At 43.2% G+C, this 25,543-nt stretch overlaps 2 protein-coding genes and 1 pseudogene across 5 annotated transcripts in view; 1 reads left to right on the top strand and 2 right to left on the bottom strand.

Moving 5' to 3' along the window:
• IDE (insulin degrading enzyme) overlaps nt 1-4,083 on the bottom strand; it is a 101,920-nt gene extending 97,837 nt beyond the window's left edge. For 3 of the 4 annotated variants that reach the window (XM_036265045.1, XM_036265046.1, XM_036265049.1), the window contains exon 1: nt 3,932-4,083. In XM_036265045.1, coding sequence (XP_036120938.1) covers nt 3,932-4,029 — 98 coding nt within the window. In that variant the 5' untranslated portion in view covers nt 4,030-4,083. Of the gene's footprint in view, nt 1-2,113; nt 2,138-3,931 lie in introns of those variants that run through there. The other variant, XM_036265048.1, reaches the window with a different exon arrangement.
• Nucleotides 4,084-17,566: 13,483 nt separating this feature from the next.
• KIF11 (kinesin family member 11) overlaps nt 17,567-25,543 on the top strand; it is a 60,155-nt gene continuing 52,178 nt past the window's right edge. Inside the window, exon 1 of the mRNA XM_036265433.1 lies at nt 17,567-17,760. Coding sequence (XP_036121326.1) covers nt 17,684-17,760 — 77 coding nt within the window. The 5' untranslated portion in view covers nt 17,567-17,683. The remainder of the gene's footprint in view (nt 17,761-25,543) is intronic.
• Nucleotides 21,812-22,646, bottom strand: LOC118632377 (annotated as a pseudogene).

Here is a 25,543-nt window from a genome sequence, read left to right as displayed (position 1 = left end):
TCAAGCCCAAAATCCACACCCCCCCACTAGGGATCCAGCCAGAAATCTGGGTATGTGCCCTGACTGGGAATCAAACCAGGACCTCCCTGTCACTGGGACTATGCTCAATCCACTGAGTCACACCAGCTGGTATATAAGTCCCTTTTTTTTTTTATTTTTTATCCTTACCCGAGGACATTTTTTGTTCAGATAGAGTGGGAGGGAGAGAGAGGAAGAGAGAGAGAGAGAAACATCGATGTGAAAGGGACACATCAAGTGGCTGCCTCCTGCACGACCAACCAGGGCCAGGGAGAGACTGCAACCGAGGTACACATCCTTAGTGGGAACTGAACCCAGGTCTCTCCGACTCTCTAACCACCGGCCAGGGCTAAGTCCCACTTTTTAAAAGAAGAAAGAGTAGTGTGATAAAAATACTTAGTTCTTTTCAAAAGAAACTGAAATAAGCAACAGAACACAAAAGTGGAGATGTTTAGTAAAAGGTCAGAGGTAAAGGAATGGAACTACTCACTATTGGACTGAAAGTTCTTTTTGTTGTTGTTGTTCAGATAGAGTGGGGGAGAGGTGGGGGGAAACATCGATGTGAAAGGGACACATCGAGTGGTTGCCACCCTCACGACCCCAACCAGGGCAGAGGACAAACTGCAACCAAGGTACGAGCCCTTAGCGGAAACCGAACCCAGGTCTCCCTGGACTGCAGGCCAACGCTCTAACCGCTGAACCAAACCGGCCAGGGCTGGATTGAAAGTTCTTAAAGGACAAAATGTATCACTGATTGTCTTTGCATTCCCACAGTGCTGAGCACAGCGAGTGATCACTAGAGAAGACACATTCACATAACAGCTGAAAGAACAAATAGAGAAGAGTGAGGACAGACTGAAAACAAGTCAATTAGGAATGCCCCACCCAAGCCTCCAGAACCCAAAATAGCTAGAGGATCTACACCTATGGAAGAAGAGTGCTTAGCCTTGCCACCCTGGCTGAAAGATAGGCTGATCCTCTGGACACCTGTTTAGATCTAAAATACCAACAGAAAAACAGAAAGAAAACCAATTCTTATGAAAACATATACTGAACTTCTGCTCCCCACACTACTCCCTGGTGAGATTGTCCCCAACCCTTTAAGGCAAAATATAACTTTTTATAGTGTGTAGATTGGACTAATAATGTTAATTAAAGATATTCAAAGGTAGCCTGTCCTTCAAGACTATTAAAAGATATTTTTCTCGTTAAAAGTATTTTAAAAGCCTGAATCCTAATAACTAGTTAGTCCCATCTGGCACATCACTGTTTCCTCAGCCTGGAGAATAGAGAAATGCACAGTAGAATTGCCTGAAAAGTGAGATGAGTGATGCCCAGGTGTTTCAAGTGGTTGCCAGGGACTGGGTTATTACCTCCAGGTTCCCCAATAATGCACACAATTCCACACTGCCCAAATTTATCCAAGTTGGTTGGACAGAGGACAAAGATACTGTTTTTCAAATGAACTGATCTTATACAAATGCTTTTAAGATCATCTCTTTCTCAAGAGGTAAGAATAGGAAATGAATGTCATAACAGACCTCAGGCTCTGGCACCAGGCAGACATGGGTTAAATCCCAGCTCTTCCAAAAAACAGCTATGTAACCATCTCTGTTAATACATTCTTTCAACCATGTAGGATTGATCACCTTCCTTAAGATATGAATATGTGGTAGCTTCATGGTAGTATTTTCCTTCCTGAAACTATACCTTGATCTTTTTGACTGGACCTATATTTTCCTTAATAGCCTCAGCCACTAATTTTTAGTGTAGAGGGTTCTAGATGGTTAATCTCATTCATTATGCTTTGAATCTTCTGAATTTCCCTCTCTGAAAACAATTTTATCTTGAAGCTACTGTTGTTCAACCCATGCCCTGGACTTCACCAATGAAAGGGAAGAGCCATGGGAGAAAACCATAGAGAAAAATCGAATTGCGGGTACAACATACAAACCTTTTAGTTATATAAAACTTAAAAGCGATGCTTTCTTTGAAATCACAAGTTCTGTACACTGGAGATAATATGAAGCTGAACATAGCTTATTAGCAACAAGAACAAAAATTGTTCTGACTTGAAGGAGGCCAAAGGACTTACCCTGACTGTGCTTACAACTCCCAATTCTCTGAGCTCAGGAATGTTTTTGCATGTTGTAGTGGATACTGCAGAAAAACGGAGGAGGAAAAACAAGTTCCACAGATCCTTTATTTGCATTAAGCCTTCTTATACTATTACTGCCATTCTAGTTGAAGCAGTAAAGTCCCACCTTGTTTCTCTGCTTCAGGTCTCTCCACTTCCTTACATCCTGCACGCAGCCACCAAATTAATTTCCTAAACTACCAATTTCATTAGATCACTTCCCACCTCACAAATATTTAATAGCTCCCTACCTCCTGTTCACTGGAGAAAGCCCAACTAAAATTTAAAGCTCAAGCTAGCATTATCCTAATTGTATTTATTATTAGTTAATCCTCACCCCAGGACACTTTTCCTTTTTTTTTTTAAGATAGAGTTGGAGGGAGGGAGGGAGAGAGAAGTGTGAGAGAGAGAGGGGCAGAGGGGGTAGGGAAAAGAGATTGGTTGCACGACCCTGACCAGTGGATCAAACCTGCAACCCAGGAACGTGCTCTTGACTGGGAATCTAACCCACGACCCTTTGGTCCGGCGGGCGGAGGCTCTAGCCGCTGAGCGAAACCGGCCAGGGCGCATTATCCTAATTTTATAATACAGGACGTGTTTCGTGCTAATCCCCTCAACAAACAGACTAATCTGCACACCTGGGCTGGGTAACAATCATCCCTGCCCATCCACCATCCCCTCTGCCTTTCCTTCAAAGGTCGGCCCAGACCCCCTCTATCTCCGCCCTAAACTGTGCTCCTAAAGCACATACTGTCCATTTTCTGACTCTCTTGAAACATCCTTTTTAGCTGGCTACATTCTCGTGGCAGGTCAATCTTCTCCAACCAAGACAAAGTTCCTTGGAGGCACACCACATACTTACACAGAGGGTCTATCACAGTGCCCTGCACTTGGTAGGTCCTGAATATTATTAAAACCAGAAAAAGGGTTCAAATGATGCTAGGGCAAGACAATACTACCCATCTTTCCCAATTCCTCTTAACTCACAATACTCACAATAACGGGTATTCACCGTTCACTACAAGGTTGAAATTTTCTAGTATACAGAGCAGCGAAGTGCAGCAAGCACCACAGGATGACAAAAATCCTACGTCCCAATCGTGATTTTTGCTACAATGTCTGCAACTGTGGGAAAATCACGCAATCTTTCTGGGCATGGGTTAGCTCGGGTGCAAAACAAGGGAGCCGCTGTGATGGGTCCCAAGGTATCCCTTCCCAAATTCCCTGGGACAGGAAACCCAACACTCGTCCACCCCCTAACGCAGAGCCATGCAAACTTTTCCTGTCCCCAACACAGGCATTTCCATATGGTAGTGAAAACTAAGTCCCCGTAGGGAAAAGCAGGGCTGAGAAAAAAGTGGTCTCCCTGGACCCCGAGGCAAGGGACAGTCCGCTTTGGTTCCCGGCCCCTCACACGCAGCCTCCCCGGAGAGCGGCGCCGCACAGCGCGGATCCCAGGAGCGGGCCGGGGTGACTCCGTCCGCGCCCCCACACTTCTGACACACACACGCGTGTCCCCGGGTCACGGCCCCCATCCGCTCTCACCGGCCCGAGGGACGCCGTCTCTCTCAGCAAGGCCCCTCGCTCCCGCCGGGCGGGCTGCCCTTCTGGGCCCTGGAGCGGCCTCAAGGCGGCCGTCTGGGCCCCAGGCCGGCGGGACTGGCAGCGTGAGGGGCGGCAGCGGCGGCTTTAAGTGCTGAATCACCACTTTGCAACCCGAGCTCCAAACCACTGTGACCGCGGGCCCCGAGGGCCCCGGCGCTGTGCTCCGCTTACCCACAGAGGCGCTCCGGGGGCGACAGGCGGGAGCCGAGGACCGAGCGGAAGGTGCTGGGCAAAGCGGGGTGCAGCAGCCACGCTAGCAGGTACCGCATACCCCAGCGCAGCCGCTGGGTTCAGAGCAAACGACTGCTTCCTTCCAGCGCCGAGCCAGCCTGGCCCACTGCGCATGCTCGGGCCGCCGCGCCGCGCCGCCTCCCGGGAGCCACCAAGTGGCGGCCGCTCCGGGTTTTGCCTGGCGCCCGACTGGGCGGGGCCGGCGGCGACGGCGGGCGTCCCAGGTCTGAGCGTGAGGGCGGGGTGGAGTCCGGCGGGGGTGCTGCGGGAGCCCAGCAATTAGGCTTTCCCAGGTGGGGAGGGTCCGGGCTGAGCCAGGCGCGTCCACGTGAGGGCGGCAGTAGGTATCTCCGTGTGTGTTTGGGGGCCAGAGGGCTCACAAATACTGTGAGGGCACAAGGGGCCATGTCTGTGGAGGCAACCCCATTGGCTGCCACCTTGGCCGTGCAGGTGTTGAAACCAGGTCCGCCCACGAGGCTGCCTCCCAGAAAACGATTCCGCGGTTCTGAAAGGCCCACGGGCTCCCTCTAGAGCGCGGTGGGGACGTGGACCGCCGGGGTGTGGTGAGGACATTGGAAGTGTTGAGGGGGGTTGGGTGGGGGGAGTTAGACCATCAGGGTCCCGGCAGACCCTGCAAGATTGATATGAACAAGGCTGACCTTTAGTGAGCACGGTGGGTATGGGACAGGCCATGGCGAAACAAGGCTTTTGTGGACTTTATTTATTTTAAATCATCACCTGAGTATATTTTTTTCCTTTTTTTTTTTTTTTTAACTTCAGATGGGGGGAAGAGAGAGAGAGAGATTGAGATTGGTTGCCTCCTGCACCACCCAACCAGGGTCCCTAGGCTGATGCTCTACCGCTGAGCCAAACTGGCCAGGGCTTGTGGACTTTTAAATCCAGAGTAGAAACTGTTCTTTTACTCTTACTATTAAAAAACAAAACAAGTCTGGCTGGTGTGGCTCAGTGGTTGAGCGTGGACCCACGATGCACCACGAGGTCCCCAGTAGAATGGGCACATGCCCGGGTTGTGGGCCTGATCCCCAGTGGGCGGCATGCAGAAGGTGGCCAATAGATATTCTCGCCTTGATGTTTCTATATCTCTCTCTCCCTTCCTCTCTAAAATCAATAAAGAAAAAAGTTTTTAAATAAAAAACAAGAAACAACAGTAAAAACCCCACATATACATGTGGTGATAAACTGTGTTCAGTCTTCTTCAGCCATTCATTATTTGTAGACAAACTTTCACTGATGGTTTGATGGTATTTTGCATCCAAGAACAATCTGATTAATAATTGTTATGGATTGACTTTGTATTACATTATTTTACGTGTCTTTTTTTTTTTTTTCTTATCCTCACCCGAGCACATTTTTCCATTTTTTGTTCAGATAGAGTGGGAGGGAGAGAGAAAGAAAGATTGACATGAAAGGGACGCATCGAGTGGCTGCCACCCACAAGAGCCAACCAGGGCCGGGGAAAAACTGCAACCGAGATATGTGCCCTTAGCGGGAACCGAACCCGGGTCTCTCAGGACCGCAGGCCGACGTTCTAACCGCTGAGCCAAACCGGCCAGGGCTTCTTGTCTTTTAAAATGACATTTGTTATTGGATTTAGGGCACACCCAGGTAATCCAGGATGATCTCCTCTCATCCTTAATTACATCTGCAAAGACCCATTTTCCAAATAATGTAACACAGGCACCTGGGATTAGGATGTGGACATATCTTTTGGGGGACCACCGTTCAACCCACAAACTACCCCACCTTTCCAGCTTCTACCCCTACCCTCTACTAATTCCAGTTCACACAGCTGTCACAGCTAATTGATGATTATAACAATCCTCGCTGGTCAGTGCTTTAGCAACTTTTAAGCCCTGTTGAAATGGCGTTATCTTTACAAAACTTTTCCTAATTGCCATTTCTCACATACCCCATTGGAAGTAACTATTCTCTATCTTAGCTGCCAGAGTACTTTGCCACTCAAAAGGCACTTATTTGGATCTTAACCTTCCATGCTTGTAAGAAGCAGAAGATTAGGAAAGATGTTTTAGCTGTTTTTAAAAATATGTTTTTAAATTAAGTTTAGAGAGAAGAAGGGGAAGGGAGAGAGAAATATGGATCGGCTGCCTCCTGAATGCCCCCTACGGGGGTCAAGCCTGCAACCCAGGCATGTGCCCTTGACTGAGAATTGAACTGGCAACCTCCTAGTGCATGGGATGAGTTCCAGTCAACTGAGCCACACTGGCCAGGGCTAAGTTATTATTAAGCGATAGTAATTGAGATAATATCATAGCCTGAGAACAGACAAATAGGCCGTGTTAAACTGTTTGGTAGTATCTATTAAAGCTGCACATAAACATACACTATAACCCAGCAGTTCTATTTCTCCCTATATACCCAACAGAACTAGAATGTTTACAGCAGCACAATTAATAATAGTCCCAAACTGGAAACAATCCAAATGCCCATCAAAAGTAATTTGTTCATTTAACAGGAAAAATAATCTGGGAAATATTTATACAATGGAATACAACAATGAAAATGAACAAACAAATTACACTCAAAATATGGATGAATCTCACATGGTGAAAGAAGCCAGATCCAAAGAAATATATGCAGTATAAGTGCATTTATATAAAGGTGAAAACCCAAGCAAAATAAATGTATAATATTAGAAGTCAGGTTAGTGGATTGCTCTGCTGGTGGCAGTGACTGAAGGGAAAATAAGGGGAGATTGTGGGATGTGTTTTATATGGGCATGTTTCGTTTTTGAAAAGTAAATGAGTTGTACACTTATGGTTCACTTAATTTTATGTTTGTAATGCTTCAACAAAATCTTCAAAAAAAGATAAACTTCAAAAATGCAAAACAACAAAAGATAGAGACATACTACCCAAATGAAATGTTTGGTTCTTCTTTGAATCTGGATTTTAATAAATCCATGTGGAAAAGAAACATGAGCCTGGCCGGTGTGGCTCACAGGTTGAGCATTGACCCATGCACCAAGAAGTTGCCGGTTTGATTCCCGGTCAGGACCAATTCCCAGTTGGCAGCATGCAGGAGGCAGCCAATTGATGTTCTCTCTCATCGATGTTTCCATTTCTCCCTACTTCTCCCTTCCTCTCTCACTAAAAATCAATAAAGAAAAAACTTTTTTTTTAAAGAAAAGAAACAGGAGACAATCAGAAAAGTAAGAGCACTGACTAGGTATTTGATGATATTTTATGTTAATTTTGGGGGTATGTGAGTGGCTTTTTTTTTTTGAGTCCTTTGAGATGTATGCTGAAATAATATGATGCCTAGGATTTGGTTCAGAATAATTCAGTGGAAGATGAGGGAAGAGGGGAAGTATGTATAAAACAGTATTGGCCATGAACTGGTAATTATTGAAACTGGATCTGGATGCCCGGGGGATTTATTATTCTAGTCTCTTTGCTTTTGTATATGTTTGAAATTTTCCATAATAAAAAGTTTTATAATGTTAGTTAGTTTTAAGTACAGTTCTGCAGTAATAAAATACCTAAAAGCAACATGAATTTTTAAGAATGTTTATAGATAAGTGATTTATTAATTATAAATTATTTAAAGTTTTCCTAAATGACTCATACTTGTTAGTCTTTAAATTCAGATTGAGGTACTTTATGGACAGTACTTGAAATATTAATGTAAAAATCTATGATTAATATTTTCCACAGTAAACACTACTCTTGATTTGTCCATTTAACAAATGTGGGGAAAAAAACGAATGTGGGCCCAGGCCTTGCTTTAGATGTTGAGGCTACCCCAGAGAAAAGAGCAAACAGATTTGTATTCTTGTAGGGTTTACACTACAGAGAGAAAGAAACAAGTAAATTAATACTTATATAAATTATATAATGTGATTAAAGTAATATTAGGGTGACCAGAGTGGATTTTTCTGCTGTCCAGGTTCAACCAAGGGACTTTCCCTCCATCATCATTACTGCTCCTCTGGGTTGGGGGAAGTGGCAGAGATCTCACCATTTGTATTAGAGGGGCTTATGCTAGTCCTGAGCTGTTGACAACTGAAGTGTGTACATTGGACAGTTTGAGTGGAAGCTCAGAGCACAGAGTTGAATATTGGAGCTGCACGGGCAGTTATTAATGGAGAGCCAGTTTCTTTGGCTCTTCTAATGGGCTAACTCTCCGCCAGATCCTCTTCTGGGATTCCCTTCCCTCAATCTCTCTCTCTCTTTTTTTAATTTATTAGGAATTTCAAGATGGTGATAGAAGAACATCAAACTAAACACCGGACTCTTCTTTTTTTTTTTTTTTCTTTTCCTTTATTGATTTTAGAGAGAGAGGAAGTGAGAGGGAGAGAGAGATAGAAACATCAATAGAGAACTTCGGTTGGCTGCCTCTTGCATGCTCCTCACTGGAGATCAGGCCCATGTGTCCCAACCGGGAATCGAATCAGCAACCTCTTGGTGCATGGGTCAATGCTCAACCACTGAGCCACACCGGCTGGACTCAATCTGTCTCTCCTTTTTTTTTTTTTTAATCCTCAGCCGAGGACATTTTTTTTCCCGTTTTTGTTCAGATAGAGTGGGAGGGAGAGAGAGGAAGAGAGAGAGAGAGAGAAACATCGACATGAAAAGGACACATCGAGTGGTTGCCACCCACACGACCAACCAGGGCCGGGGACAAACTGCAACTGAGGTACGTGCCCTTAGCAGGAACCGAACCTGGGTCTCTCTGGACCGCAGGCTGACGCTCCAACCGCTGAGCCAAACCGGCCTGGGCTCAATCTCTCTTTTTAAGAGTCTAGTTTGAAAGGTACAGATGCTGAATATTTTTTCTCTTTGCCTTCCTGCTATAAGAATATAATTCTCCTGGATACCTTTGGTCTCTAGGAAAGATCCTGAGGTGTGGCAAAAAAAAAAATAAAAACACAGGGAGTAAAATATCAGCCTCTTCTTTTGCTATGTGGAGAAATAAGTGGGGTTTTGTGAGTGTTTAGGGGGCTACTTCAGATAGAGTGGTTGGGGAAAGACTCTCTGAGCAAGTGATGTTTGAGTTGTGACTTGAAAGGTAGAGGGAGCCAGTTAGAGCAGGTGAGGGAAAGACTCCAGACAGTGGAAACATCTATCCCAAAGTTCTGGGACAGGAGAGATTCTGGCATATTCTGGGATCTGACAGAAGGCCAGAGGACATCTTTCCATTTCTTTCCCAACTAATCTTTGCTACAGAGATTCTACTATTAACATAGTAAAAACAATAACCAAAATTTGGATTTGAGGAAATTATATTTAAGCATTTTGGTGGTGCTTTTTATTTTTATACAGGTTTATGATCTGTGTTTTTCCTCAGTTTATAAGCACATGCAGACATACTTACTATTTGTTGTCTTTAGCATTCATACCCACAGACAGACAGAAACAGAACCTAATGTGATTCTGGCAACTATGAAAATAGCTAAATTTGAGTTCTCCTCAACTATACACTAAAGAATTGGCATAGATGTTGTTCAAGAGCCTTCAAAGATCATACAAATTAAAATGTTTATGAAGAGTTTTTTAGGACTTCAAAGAATGCTTAAATCATATTAAATAATGATTCAGGATGTAAAAGTACATATTTAATAATGATTTCAATTATAAAAACTATAATATAGCCCTGGCCTGGTATCTCAGTTGGTAGCATCATCCTGACATGCCAAGGTTAGGGGTTTGATCCCTGGTCAGAGCACATACAAGAATCAACCAATGGCCAGGTGGCTCAGTTGGTTGGAGCATCATCCAGTAAACCAAAAACATTGCAGGTTTGATTCCTGTTCAGGGCATATTCCTAGGTTGTAGATTCAATCCCCAGTCTGGGCATGTATGGGACATTTCTCTCTCATATTGATGTTTCTCTCTCTCTCTCTCTCTCTCTCTCTCTCTCTCTCTGCCTTCCTCTCTCTCAAATCAATAAAAACATATCCTTGGGTGAGAATTAAAAAAAAAAAAGAATCAACCAATGAATGCATAAATAAGTGGAACAACAAATCAATATTTCTCTCTCTTCTCTCAAATTAATAAATAAAAACTTTAAAATATATATATATATATATATATATATATAATACAGACAATTAGAAAACAGTAATCAAAATATTAATAGTGCCCTGGCTGGTTTTGCTCAGTGGTTAGAGCATCTGCCCCCTCGGACCAGAGAGGCCCAGGTTTGGTTCCCACTAGGGGCATGTAACTCTGTTGCAGTTTGTCCCCGGCCCAGTTGGGGTCATGTGGGTGGCAACCACTCAGTGTGTCTCTCTCACATGGATGTTTCTCTCTCTCTCTTCCTCCCTCTCTCCCTCCCACTCTATCTGAAGATAAATGCAAAAATGTCCTCAGGTGAGGATAAATATATATGTGTGTGTGTGTGTGTGTGTGTATTAATAGTAATCATTAGGTAGTGGAAATCTATTATCCACATATAAAAATTCCAGAAAGAAGAAAATGAGTAGAAATGTTCAATGAATAATTTTAAAATATTTCCCAAAAACTGAAGGAAATGAGTTGCCAGACTGAAAGGATTCACCAAATGCTTAGCCCAGTGATGAAAATACATGCACACCAAGGCATATCTTTGCAGAAATTCAGCACACTAAAGGCAAAGAACAGGTTGTTTAAAGTTCCAGAGAGAAAAAAAAAATACAAGCTACATATAAATAATCAGGAATCAGAAAAGTGGGGGAGGGTATTTGAGAGGAGGGGTGAAGAGATTGAGCAAAACAGAGAACTCGTGAACATAAACAATACTGTGGTGACCATGGAGGGTGGGGGAATGGAAGTGGAAGAGGGTATATGGAGGATAAATGGTGATGGAAAAAATAATAAAGAACATTAAAAAAAAAGAAGAAGAAATCAGAATGGCTTTGGACATTTCAACAGCAGTGGAACCTAGAAAACACTTCAGATTTCTGGAACAAAAATGCCTTGCCCTAATGTGGCACAAAAGTAGGAATCTTCTCAGGTCTACCTGCAGTTGCACAGCAGGCGTCTCAGACTACCCCCCATGTTTTTCTCCCTGTGTGAGGGTGTGGAGGATCTCCAATAACAATCAAAGTTGAAGTTTCCAGGTGGAAGGGGAATGTGGCATCACATTTAATATCATTTAAATAAATGATGTGGTACTTCTTACACCACCTGAAACAATAGTTGCAAAATCATATCTGCTATAATAATTATTAGTCAGGATATAATTTAATGACAAAAATTATAGTAATAATCATAGGTAAAAACTAACTACTATGGAAAATCAAATGTTAGTAAGCTGAAAGCTGATGGAATATATAAAACACTAAATTCTCACCCTGGGCAGTTTTGCTCAATGGTTAGGGCGTTGACCCTCGGACCAAAGAGTTATGGGTTCCATTTCAGTCAAGGGTATGTACCTCAGTTGCAGTTTCAATCCCTGGCACTGGTCATGGTTGTGCGGGAGGCAACCAATCTGTTTCTCTCCCTTCCTGCCTCCCTCTGTCCCACTCCATCTGAAAATCAATTGAAATATATCCTTGGGTGAGGATTAAAAAAAAAACCCACTAAATTCTCGTTCTGGAAAGTCTGACTCAGCGGTTACTAACCATTAGCGCATCAGCCTGAGGACCAAAGGGTCTCGGCTTCAATTTCTGGTCAAGGGCACATACCTGGATTGCCCTGGATTGCAGATTTGATCGCCAGCCCTAGTCAGGGACATAGGGGAGGCAACCAGTTGATGTGTCTCTCTCATCGATGTTTCTCACTTTCTCTCTCTCTCCCTCCCATTCTATCCGAAGATAAATGGGAAAAAAATCCTCAGATGAGGATTAAAAAAATATATATATATAAAAAAGATAACAGTATATACAAATTTCTTGCAAGAATGGAAATGTGTAAATGCTAGAAAAAAATAGCTAAAATGAATTAAAAGTAGTTTCTGGAGTGGAGGTCTGGAGGGATTGGGGCAGGATAAGGCAGGGAAATACCTTTTGGGGAGGGTTATAAACCCTTTAGAACTATTTTTTCCTTTCTTTTAAAAAGAAATTGATTTTAGAGAAAGAGAGGAAGAGGGAGAGAGAAATATCTATCAGTTGCATCCTGTATGCACCCCCGACCAGAGATCAAATCAGAGCCCTGACCAGGAATTGAACTGCAGCTCTGCAGTACATGGGACCATGCTCCAACCAACTGAACCACACCAGGCGGGCCCCCTTTAGAACTATTTAACTTTTAAAACTATGTCCAGCCTTGGCTTGTGTGGCTCACTCGGTTAAGTGTGGTCCCATGCACGGAGAAGTCCAGGATTCGATTCCAAGTCAGGGCACATGCCCAGGTTGTGGACTGGATCCCCAGTACAGGTCATGAAGGCAGTTGATTGATGTTTCTCTCTCACATCGCTGTTTCTCTCTCTCTCACTCTCCTTCTCCCTTTCTCTTTCTAAAAAAATATTGAAAACATATTTCAAAAAACTGTCCATGTTTTACTTTTTTTTTTATCCTCACCTGAGGACATTTTTTGCATTTGTCTTCAGATAGAGCGAAGGAGAGAGGGGGGAAGAGAGAGAGCAAAACATCGACGTGAGAGCGACACATTGACTGACTGCCACCCACACGACCCCAACCAGGGCCAGACACAAACTGCATCCAAGGTACATGCCCTTAGCGGGAACTGAACCGGGACTCTGGTCTGCAGGCTGATGCTCTGACTGCTGAGCCAAACTGGTCAGGGCCATGTTTTACTTTAAAACAAATTTATTTTTTCTTTATTGGTATTAGCGAGAGAGAAGGGAGAGAGAGAGAGAGAGAGACATCAATGAGAGAGATCATTGATTGACAACCTCTAGCATGCCCCTCACTGGGGATTGGGCCCACAACCTGGGCATGTACCCTGACCAGGAATCAAACTGGCGACTTCCCAGTGCATGGGTCTATGCTCAACCACTGAGCCACTCCGGCTGGGACATGTTTTACTTTTTTTAAAATACTTTTTTCTTATTGATTTTAGACAGAGAGGAAGAGAGAGGGGGAGAGAGAGAGAGAAACAATGATGAGAAAGAACATAGACTGGCCGCCTCCTGCATGCTCCCCACTGGGGATCGGGCCCACAACCTGGGCATGTGCCCTGACCGGGAATAGAACTGGTGATCTCTTGGTGCATGGGTCAGTGCTCAACCACTGAGCCACACCAGCCAGGTGACATGTTTTACTTTTAAGGAAAATAAAAATCAATTGAATATAATTTGTACAAGAAATACATGCACTCTTGAAAGAGAAATGCCAGTCCTGACCAGGTGACTAGTTGCTTAGAGCATTGTCCAGATACACCAAGGTTTTGGTGCGATCCCCAGTCAGGGCACATACAAGAATAAACCAATGAATGCATAAATAAATGCAACAACAAATCAATGTTTCTCTCTCTCTCTCTCTCTCTTTCTCTCCTTTCTTCCTCTCTTCTAAAATCAATTAAAAATTTAGAGAGAGAGAGGGAGAGAAATACCAGGTTAGACATAGTCAATGATGTTGCATTGGTAAAATTCAGATTAACCATTCTTAGAGTATTAAAAATAATTTCTAGCCTGGCTGGTGTGGTTCAGTGGATTGGGCATTGTCTCAGGGACTGAAAGGTCCTGGTTCCATTTGCAGTCAGGGCACATGCCTGGGTTGGGGCTCCATCCCCAGTAGTGGGGGTGCAGGAGGCAGCCAATGGCTGTGTCTCTCTCACATCAATGTTGTTGTTTTTTTTTTGGTACATGCCTCTAGCAGGAACTGAACCCTGGACTCTCTGGTCCACAGGCCAACTCTCCAACTGCTGAGCCAAACCAGCCAGGGCTCATATCAATGTTTCTCTCTCTCTTCTTTCCTGTCTCTCTAAAAAAATCAATAAAAACATAAAAAATAAAATTTATAATCATTGGCAGACTTTCAAAAGAGAAAGGTTGATGAGCTTGATTAGTTTGAACTCTATAGGGGCAGTGTAAAATAACACATTAGAGACAGCCACCTGCCTAGTTAACATTTTTACAGATGTCCATAAGACCCTGGCCATCTCCATTAAATTTAGTCTTGAGGGCAGGAACTACAATTTGGCCTATCTCTTCACTGGGTGACCCATAGTAAGCACTCAAGGGTATAATAAAATGGGTACAGGTGCACTGAGAACATGAAAAAATTAGGTGAGGTAGATAGCAGTTAACAACCTGGGGTTTGAAATCAGAAAGAATTGAGTTCCTTTCCTGTCACTGATTTAGCTGTATCACTACAGACAATATACTTACTTGGACTGTTTATCGATACAATAATGAGAAATAATAGTTCCTACTTCAGAGAGTTGTTCTGAAAATTAAATGAGATGATGCACAGAGAAGCTTTCATAGGCTCTGACACATAGTAAGTAGCACTAAATAAATGGTAACTATAACTATTACCTAATGAAGACTGTTGAATTTCTTTCATCAACCCTAATGGCTGTTAATATAAATATTGTTTAGATAGTTATTAATGATAAAGAAAAGGAGAAGAAATTATCATTTTTGGCCTACTATGTGCCAAGTACTTTATACATGTTATTTTAATCCTCACAATAATAGTAATCATTATCTCCCTTTTTACAGGTAAGGAAACCAATGTTGAGAGAGGTTAAGTAATTTCCTTCAGGTACTCATATATTTATTCAGTGACTACTTTGTGTAAAGCTCTGTTCAAGACACTGGGAAAACAACACTGAACAAGATAATCAGGTCCCTGAAAAAACTTACATTCTAGCAAGGTAGATAGACAATATACTGGTAATGTAATTACCGATTGTAGTGTTATAAAGAAAATAAACAGGGTCCTGAGACAAAATTATACAAGAAATGTGTTTTAGATAGGAAGGTGGTTAGAAAAGACCTTTTTAAAGAGAAAAATACCTCTTAAAGAAAATACCTTTTTTGTTAATCCTCACCCAAGGAGATCCCCTCCCTTTTTTTTTTCATTTTTGCTTTTAGAGGGAGAGAGGGAGGGGGGAAAGGGGAGGGGGACGGAGAGGGAGAGAAATAGAAACACCCAAGAGAAACAACATCATTGGCCTCCTTCCTGCATGCCACTACTGGGGACTGGGCCCACAACCCGGGTATGTGCCCTGACTGGGAATTGCACTGGTGACCTCTTGGTGCATGGGTTGACGCTCAACCACTGAGCCACACTAGCTGGGCTATTTTTAAGAGAGAGTATGAGGGAGGGAGAAATATCTCACATCAGTTGGTTGCCTCCCTCACCACGCTGGGGCCAGGAATTAAACCCACGACCTTTTGGTCCTCTGGCTGATGCTCTAATCATTGATCCACACCAGCCAGGGCAAGAAAATACCTTTTTATTTTTAAATATGTTTTATTGATTTTTTTAGAGATTGGAAGGGAGAGGGAGAGAGAGATATAAACATTGATGAGAGAGAAATATCCATTGGCTGCCTCCTTCACGCCCCCTACTAGGGATTTAGCAGGCACCCCCCCCCATGTGCCCTGACCATTAATCAAACAGGGACCTCTCAGACCATGGGAGGACACTCAATCCAACGAGCCACAGCTGCCGGGCAAGGAAATACCCTTTTAAAGAGTTGAGATTTGAAGGATGAGAATGGGTGGGTAAGCCATGTAAGGAAGCAAACTAGAAAATTCAATGCAGCAGGCACAGCAGTGAGCTTATCTCTGGAACAAGATGGCGAGCTGTGAGGGTATTGTCCATAATTGATGTTGGTACAGACAGAGGCTAATGAAGGCTTTACAGGACAGTGAGAAGCTACTGTTTTGTTTCGTGTTTTTTTTTAATCCTCACCTGAGGACATTTTTTGATATTTTGTTCAGATAGAGTGGGAGGGGGGGAGAGAGAGAGAGAGGGAAACATCGAAAGGGACACATCGAGTAGTTGCCACCCGCACAACCCAACCAGGGCAGGGGACACACTGCAACTGAGGTACATGCCCTTAATGAGAATCGAACCCCGGTCTCTCTGGACCACAGTCTGACGCTCTAACCGCTGAGCCAAACCAGCCAGAGTGAGAAGCTACTGTTAAAAAGTAGATTAAGGACATGATCTGTTTTGTTTTGTTTTTGTTTTTAAAGATCCTTCCCTTTGCGGAGTGAATGCAGTGGGAGAGGAGAAAAGGTCACAAATATGGAGACCTATTAAGGAGGTTAAGAACAGTTGTTCAGGAAAGAGAAAAGAGATCTGAACTACAGTGGTGGTCAGATGTGATCAAACCAACGGACTACACTGGACATGGAGGACAAAGGTCTGGTTAGCGCCATTTGTCTAGATGAGAAAGATGAGGGTGGAGGTAAGAAGGATAAAGAATTCCGCTTTGGATAGTTCCATTGTTTGAGATGCTAGTGAGCCTTCTAAGAGGAGGTATCAATAGACATCTGACTAGACAGAATCTCCACTGACCAGTAATCGAGGCTTTAGATGTAGATGAATCTTGGAATACAGGGGCCTGAGAGCTTTCCACTCCATCTGGCCATTAATTTAATAAACTAAAATGATATCTAGATTCCTGTGTGCTAAGCGTAGCCCAGAAGCGCAGCTTGCATAGCTGAATGTGGCGAAGGCCCATAATTCAGTACTTCAGAGACTGGGGCGCACACTCAAAAGGGTGGAATCACCCCAAGCAAGCAAAGGCGCCCCTAGTGCGCATGCGGAAAGCCAGAGGTCACTGAGCGTAGGCGCGATCCAGCGAGCACTGCCTGCTGGGATTTGTAGGCTGACTCCGGCGGACGTTTGCGCGACCTGGTTTAGACGCCCCCTGGATGCTGCGCCAGGTACTTGGAGGGAACCGCACTCAGAGCCTGCGTCAGTCACTGCAAAACCGTTGTCTCAAAGCGTAAATCTGATCTTCCTTTCATGCTTGGAATCATTTAGCAATGGTGATGACTTCTCATCAGTTAAAGGATAAATTCAGAGTCCTAAAAATGACATTGAATGTCCCTTTCATCACAAGTTGATACTCGTGGTAGCCTTATCTCTTAACACTTCCTAATTCTTCTTCAGGACTATACTGAACGCTGCCTCCGACATAGGGGCTCTCTTTGGACCTCTCTCCTCTGTGCTTCCATAGCACCCTCTAACAATTCTTTAATAATAATTATAATCATGTCCAGTCTTCCTGAGCGCTTACTACATGTTCTAATCTAAAATATTTTATCCGTGTTAGCTCACTAATCCTCGCACAGCTTTCTGAAACAGTTGCTGTTATTTTCATTTTGCAGACGAGGAAATTTTGGTTTAGAGATGTTATGTAATTTGAGCAAGGTCGCACTGAAGTATCACAGTGTTTACTCCTGTGTGTCTCCCATTGGACTACGAGTTCCAGCCCATTACGCACGTACCAGCTTTTTACTTTCCCGCGGACCACGCCCCGAGGGCGGGGTTCTGGTGACGACAGCGCCGTCCCATGGTGCCTTGCGCGCCCGCTCTGCAATTGGCCGGGGGACTAGCCTCTTTTTTCAAATTGAGGCGCCGAGTCGTTTCTCCGTTTTCTGGGCGTTTGGCGGACCGGAGGTTTATGATTCGACAGCTCCGGCTGGTGCGGGACTGACGCCGCGGCCAGTCAGAACCCGTAGTGGAGAGCGGGTCCGCCGAACTGATTCCGTCGATTTTCCCTGCCAAGCCAGCACCCGGCTGGGGAGGAGCGCATCCCAGCCCGCGCCAGTACCAGGCCTTTTTTCGAGGGTTCCGTCATGGCGTCCCAGCCGAATTCCTCCACGAAGAAGAAAGAGGAGAAGGGGAAGAACATCCAGGTGGTGGTGAGATGCAGGTAGGGCGAACCTGGTGGGATTCGGAGCGCCAGGATTTGCTGCTGGGCTCCCTCCTGCGCGCGGTCGGAGAGGGATTTTGCTTGTAATTTTTGAAGAGACCAAACTTTTCAGTTTAATAGTCCCCCGCATTCTGTTGAATAAAATGACAACACGTTGCTGTGAGGGGTAAATTAGTGTCTTTTTTTTTTAGAAGAAAGCATATGTGGGGGCGCAAGAAAAATTTTCCTTTCACTATCTAAATTTTCCTGTTTAAGCTAATAAATTAACAGGAGACAGATTAGCAGGGGAGAATGTCCAAAATTTATTATGGAAGTACATACAGGGATGCCATAAGAATATGAGACCCCAAGACGCATTGGGCATTTACTGTTTAATGTGCCATTTTGGACAAAGGAGAAGGGGAGTGGCAGGGGCCTGGGATTTCAAAGGTAAAGAGGCAATTTACAGGTAGAGGAAAAAGTAAATTCTTTCTGGACTACCCAGAAATAATGGTAGTTCAACCACAAGGAAGTTCAACAAACTGGCTTTGCTAAAGTGTTTTTGCTACATTTAGTTGTCTATTATAGTGCTAAGGCGACGCTCCCTTCCTTTAAGCATGTTTTTGTATCTGAATTCTTTTAGGTAAGGGGAAGGGTCAAAAGTTTTTTTCTGAGTCAAACTGCTATATTCAGAAGGAAAATTTGATGGCTGTTCTTTAGTGAAAAGTGCATTCTTTTTTAAAAGTAATCCCGACAAAAATTTAGGTGTTACTTTTTTGTTGTTATTCATCCTCACCCAAGGGTATTTATCTTTTTTTTTTTTTTTTTTTTTTAGAGAGAGTGGGAGGGAGGGGGAGAGAGAGAAACAGAAACATCGGTGTGAGAGAACAAACACATCATTGGTTGCCTTTGCACGCCCTGACCAGGGGCTGGGGATGGAACCTGCAACCTAGGTACATGCCCTTGACCGGGAGTTGGACCCGAGGACCAAACCAGTAGACGCTCTAACCACTGAGACACATAGGCCAGGACTAGGTGTTACTTTTATATACCACTCCTTGCACTTTGTTAGTTTGTAAATAAAACTGCATACCCATTTTGCAAATGTTTTAGCACTTAGATTGGAATTACCATCCTCTTCATCACCTCTAAAAACGTTATCACCTGTTTATTCTAGATGCACTATTTTCTTAATTCATTCTACACAAGTAAACATCACTGTGTTTAAATTTTAAAAATTAAGTTACACAGTGAGTTTGTTTTTTTTTAGGTTTTTTTTTTCCTTTATTGATTTTAGAGAGAGAGGAAGAAAGATATGGAAATATCGATGAGAGAGAATACCAACTGGCTGTCTCCTGCATGCCCCTCACTGGGGATTGGGCCCACAACCTGGGCATGTGCCCTGACCAGGAATAGAACTGGTGACCTCTTGGTTCGTGGGTAGATGCTCAACCACTGAGCCATACTGGCCGGGCGAGTTTATGTTTTTAAAAGATCAAGGAGACTACTTAAACCGGTATAGCCTTCTGGTTGTACTGCAACTTGGTCTCCCCTAGAACAAAGGAGACAGTTTTCTCTAGGTGGGTGGGTGGCGGTCTTCAACTTTCCCCTGATTGATTTTCAAATAATTTCTGTTTTAAAATAGGAAGAACATACATGTACAAACTATTGCTTAATTAGAGGATGCTTTATTTCACTTTTTAGAGGCATTCCACAGTTTAGTGGTGAATGTGTGTTTTGCTTGTCTCTTCGTCGCTGTTGTTTTTTTAAATCCTCACTCAATGATATTTCCCATTTATCTTCAGACAGAGTGGGAGGGAGGGAGGGAGATAAAGAGGGAGGGAGGAAAACATCTATGTGAACTGGTTGCCTCCTGCACAACCCTGACCAGGGCCAGGGACGAACCACAACTGATGTACGTGCCCTTGGACGGAATCGAACCTGGGACTCTTTAATCCGCAGGCCTACGCTCTGACCACTGAGCCAAACTGGTCAGGGCTTTGTTGCTGTTGTTTTATTTTTTAATCCTCGCCTGAGGACATTTTTCCATTTTTTATTCAGATAGTGTGGGAGGGGGAGAGAAGGAGAGAGAGAGAGAGAAACATCGATGTGAAAGGGACACATCGAGTGGCTGCCACCCGCACGACCCAACCAGGGCCAGGGACATACTGCAACTGAGGTACATGCCCTTAGCGGGAACCAAACCCAGGTCTCTCTGGACCACAGGCTGATGCTTTAACCACTGAACCAAACCAGCCAGGGCTGTTGCTGTTGTTTTAAAAACACTATCAGCTATCAGCAACTTTTCTGTAAATCCAAAAGTATTCTAAAATTAAAATGTTATTTTAAAAATATGTCAATGGCCCTGGTCAGTTTGACTCAGGGGTTAGAGCGGCAGTCTGTGGACAAGGGTCTCAGGTTCGATTCAGGTCAAGGGCATGTACCTGGGTTGTGGTTCAGTCCCCTGGCTGGGGGAGTGCTGGAGGCAACCAATAGATGGGTCTCACTGACATGGATGTCCCCTCCCCCCCCTCCGCCCCCTTTGTCTGAAGATAAATGGAAAAATATCCTAGAGTGAGGATTAAGAAAAAAAAGTGTCAATGAACTTTCTTAAGTTATTATTTAGTCAGTTTTGGTAACTTAACTGTAGATATCAAAGGCAGTAGCTAGCTTTTTAAACTAGGTGCCTGAGAGGAAATGGTAACCTTATGTCTAGTTAATTACTAGTTGCATTCTAGAGCTTCTGTTGCTTGTTCTGAAGGTTTAAAAAAAATCAACAGCCTGTATTACAAATGCAGATTTTTAGAGTATTTCGATTGGTTAATAAAGCCAGGCAATATTACATTTCTGTGTGGTTTTATTTTCTTTATATTTCTTGTTACAAAATATGTCAAGCCTATAAAAAGTTATGGAGAAGAATGTAACAGACATCTGTATATCCATCTCCCAGATTAGAAACAAAATAGTCATTAACAGCTGGAGCCCTAGTGTATTCCTCCCCAAGTCCCAACCTTCTTCTTCTACCACAAGAATTAAACATTTCCCTGAACTTCATCCCCATAAATTTCAAGCTTTAGCTTAGAGAGGTTTGTTTTTTGTTTGTTTGTTTTAATGTTGTTTATTAGCACAATAACAAATGCAGACTTAAGTGGTCTGCAACATATAACATCCATTGAGCAACTCCTATTCCACACCTTATAGTTAACAGCTTAAGGTATTTTACTACAGGTTTTCAGGAGTCCTGATTCAAACCTCTAATCTTTTCACAATAAGGTAGATTGGCATATAAAATAAAATATATAACTACTCATTTCCTATATGGTGTCTTATAGCCACATGTCCATTTAATATATGTGAGATGACAGTCTCTAAAAATGGTTAAATATCAATGTTCCCTTCCAAGAAGGGAAAACAAGTTTCTTTTTTAAAATTTTTATTTTATTTTATTTTTTATTCCCTACCTGAGGATACTTTTCTATTTATCATCAGATAGAGTGGGAGGTAGGGAGAGAGTGAGACAAACAGACAGACAGAGAAACATCAATGTGATAGAGCCGCATCGACTGGTTGCCTCCTGCATGCCTTCTGGCCCTCGAGGATGAACAGCAACCGAGGTAGGTACCCTTGGTGGGAACTGAACCCACGACTCATTGGTCCTCCGGCTGATGCTGTAACCGCTGAGCCAAACCGGCCAGGGCAAGTTTCATTTTTTTAAAACAAAAAAGTATATAGTCTTGGAAGGACTTCACATAAAAGGCCATGTGTGTAACCTGTACAAAATTAAACTTTTAAATTTACAGACTACAAGCAACTGAATCCAAATATCTATTCTCTGCACTACATTTCAGTTTAAATTGCAGAACGAATGACAATTTTAAATGTTGCTATTATCAATTCTGTCTACTGTAGCAAGATACCTTAAGTTACAACAAAATCTTAGGAAATAAGACTGAATAAGATCTGTTATAGAAATACTCTACTCTTTACCAACTTCCATTCTCCCCCCACCCCTTCAGTATCTTATAAGCAGCTCTCTCTGTGACAAATAATATAAGAATTGTGAAAACCCAATTTATGTAGCGTATCTCTTGGTCCACTGCCTGACCATTCTGTCACGTTCTGCTATGTTTATCAAATACTGAGTGGTAATATTTCCCACCAAGGGGTCAGCAGGATTACAGTTTGTAAGAAGTGAGCTGATAGAAAGGAGGACTTTAGAAATCATGAGTACTGAACTCCAATGATCTTTCAATATGTCCATTCAAATAACACCTTGACTGTTATTACTACAGTGATAGATTGTCAGAAATGTAACCTTTTTGCCATTGGCCGGTTTGGCTCGGCGGTTAGAGCGTTGGCCTGTGGTCCAGAGAGACCCGGGCTCAGTTCCTGCTAAGGGTACATGCCTCAGTTGCAGTTTGTCCCCGGCCCTGGTTGGTCATGCGGGTGGCAACCACTCCATGTGTCCCTTTCACGTCGATGTTTCTCTTTCTTCCTCTCTCCCTCTCACTCTATCTGAACAAAAAAATGGAAAATGTCCTGGGGTGAGGATTAAAAAAAAGAAAAAGAAATGTAACCTTTGGAGGTTTGAAGGGGTATTCTGGTGTAAAAGTGATATCAAGGAAGAATATACCACCCTCATATATGGATCCTTGTGACCCTAGAATGGTTGATCTCCATTCATAGATGTTATCGCCTTTAGGACCAGCCCTGCAGTTAGGTGCAGGGTCTCAAGTGATATTTGCCAGTTCCTTCTGAATCCTCTTGATTCTGGTGGAGAAGAGTTTGGAATTTTTGCTCATCCTGACTTTACTCTCCTTGGGAGTGTTTATTTCATTCTCAAGTTGCTGGTTGGAGGACAAAGGTGAGGAAGAGCCGGTGCTGGTCCTCGAATCATCATCTGACATAGGAAACTCCCAACTCACCCCACAAACAGCCCCTTTCTTTGTATCTGGCTCCTCTGTGCCATGATGGTGGCTGCTTTTATACATTCTTATTTATAATAGCTAGAAAGTGGAAACAATCCAGATTGTCTGTCAATTGTTCAGTGGATACATGTGTCCTTAATGCTTCCTTGTTTTCTGAAATGATCTTTCTCTGACCCAAACCTAGAATCAGCCATTTAGAGGGGATTTCTTTTACTTTATTAATAAAAAGTGCTTTGGTTGTATAGTATAAATTTTTTTCAGATTAGCTTGGCTTTTTGTTTCTTTTTTCAAGTAGCCTTCCTAGTGCACATATATCCTCTATCTTTAGTAAATAAACAACTTAAGAGGTCCTCAGAGTGGTCAAACCTTTTCTGTAAAGGGCCAAGGTAGTAAATATTTTAGGCTTTTCAGGCTACATGGTCTCTGTCACGTATTCTCAATTTTTTTTTTTTCAGTTTAAGATTTTTAATTTGCACTGGTTATTGGAGCCTAAGAGTTCAGCAAGATTTCAGGAGAGGAGAGATGACTTAATTACTTGATTACATTGAATACAACTTTTAGAGTGTTCTTTACTTGTGCAGTAACTAAATGAAAAGAAGTTTTTTTTTGTTTGTTTTTTTTTTATCCTCACCCGAGGATATTTTTCCATTTTTTGTACAGATAGAGTGGGAGGGAGAGAGAGGAAGGGAGAGAGAGAGAGAAACATCGACGTGAAGGGACACATCGAGTGGCTGCCACCCGCACGACCAACCAGGGCCGGGGACAAACTGCAACCGAAGTACATGCCCTTAGCGGGAACCGAACCTGGGTCTCTCAGGACCGCAGGCCGACGCTCTAACCGCTGAGCCAAACTGGCCAGGGCTTTTTATTTTTTTTTTATCCTCACCCGAGGATATTTTTCCACTTTTTTTTTTTTTTTTGTACAGATAGAGTGGGAGGGAGAGAGAGGAAGGGAGAGAGAGAGAGAAACATCGACATGAAGGGACACATCGAGTGGCTGCCACCCACACGACCAACCAGGGCCGGGGACAAACTGCAACCGAAGTACGTGCCCTTAGCGGGAACCGAACCCGGGTCTCTCCGGACCGCAGGCCGACGCTCTAACCGCTGAGCCAAACCGGCCAGGGCTGAAAAGAAGTTTTTATTCTACCTTTAAATATCCCAAGATAAAGTTATAATGGAACTGAGGAACTGATGGCATGGAGAGAAATTTTAGTAAGGAAATGGCTTTGGTACAAAGACACACACAAAACACCCCCTTCCCCTTGTATATTCTACATGTTGGCACAAACCCTATTAAGAACATGATATAAAAGTTTTAGGTTTTAAGTTATTTTTGCCATTTTAATCTAAACAAGTGCTTAGACAGTTTAGATGTTAACACATCTGAATTAATTCATATATTTTAAAGTATATAATTGTATTTTTAAAAAGGCCCAGACCAATTTTTCTCTGGACTGCAGGCCGACGCTCTAACCGCTGAGCCAAACCGGCCAGGGCCCAATTTTTCTTAAACAGTAACCCAATATGATATTAGTTACCAAATGGAAAACAAAATTGTGATTCTGTATTAAATCAGTAAAGGATATTTTAGAGAAAGGACAACTTGGAAAATAAAGACTTCAGAGTTCATTATTCCAAGTTAAGAACATTTTATTTATTAGCAGTGGTTACAAATAAGCTGAAGGTAAATCTTCGAAGAGCTGCTTATAATTTGCTTTGTTGAGAAGAGACTGTTCCACTATACTATGATGCAGTGGTTTTTTGTTCTTTGTTTTTATCCTTGAAAAGGTTTTCTGTAGTTAGTACTCTATCAGCAAAATATCATTCCTGGCATACTCCTCACAGTAGGACATGAGGTCTGTGGTGCCGCTGAAATCTTCACTGCCTTACTGGAGGCTTCTAATCATAACTGCTGCATAGTAGTTCTTGCCTGGGCTATGTTGTGCTTGCTTGTTTTGCTGGACATTTTTTACCTGAAATCAGGAAGACATTGTGTGGTCCATTGTTTGAGGTTCTAAGTAGGGAATGAATCTGCCAGTGTGCTGTTGTTGCTGCTGCTGCTCCTGCTGCCACAGTCAAACACCCAGTAACGATTTTTTTTTTGAACAACCCTTTAAAATTGTAAAACTTGTTCTTTGGCAAGACAAGGGCCAGACTTGGCCCACAGGTTGAAGGTTATTATAAATCTCTATATGATCTAGCTTCTAGCTACCTTTCTGATTCCCCCCCAACTCCCCTGCCCCCACACACTTAAAAAGAAATTTATTTTTAATCCCCAACCAAGGATATTTTTCTATTGATTTTCAGATAGAGTGGGAGGAAGGAAAGGAGGGATGGAGGGAGAGAGAGAGAGAGAGAGAGAAATGTCGACATTGACTGGTTGCCTCTCCCTTGACCCTGACCAGGGCTCGGGAAGTGAACAGCGACTGAGGTGTACGTGCCCTTGACCAGAATTGAACCTGTGACTCTGGTCCTTGGGCCAATGCTCTAGCCACTGAACCAAACCAGCCAGAGCCTCACACACATTTTTTTTTCCTTTATTGATTTTACAGAAAGAGGAAGTGAGAGGGAGAGAGAGAGAGAAACATCGATGAGAGAGAACATCGATTGACTGCCTCCTGCATTTCCCCCCTGGGGATTGGGCCCACAATCTGGGCATGTGTCCTGACTGGGAATCAAACCTGCGACCTCTTGGTGCATGGGTCGACGCTCAACCACTGTACCACACTGGTTGGATGCACATTTTTAAAAACACATCTACCATTCTCTACCTTGTGGGTTCTGCAATTTCTCTCTGCCTGGAAACCTTTATTTTATTTTATTTTTTATTGATTTTTAGAGAGAGGGGAAGGGAGATTGAGAGAAACATTGAT

This window comes from Molossus molossus, unplaced genomic scaffold (genome assembly GCF_014108415.1).
Source record: "Molossus molossus isolate mMolMol1 unplaced genomic scaffold, mMolMol1.p scaffold_m16_p_17, whole genome shotgun sequence".
In the NCBI taxonomy this organism is placed as follows: domain Eukaryota; kingdom Metazoa; phylum Chordata; class Mammalia; order Chiroptera; family Molossidae; genus Molossus; species Molossus molossus.
This window is presented reverse-complemented; position numbering and strand designations above follow the sequence as displayed.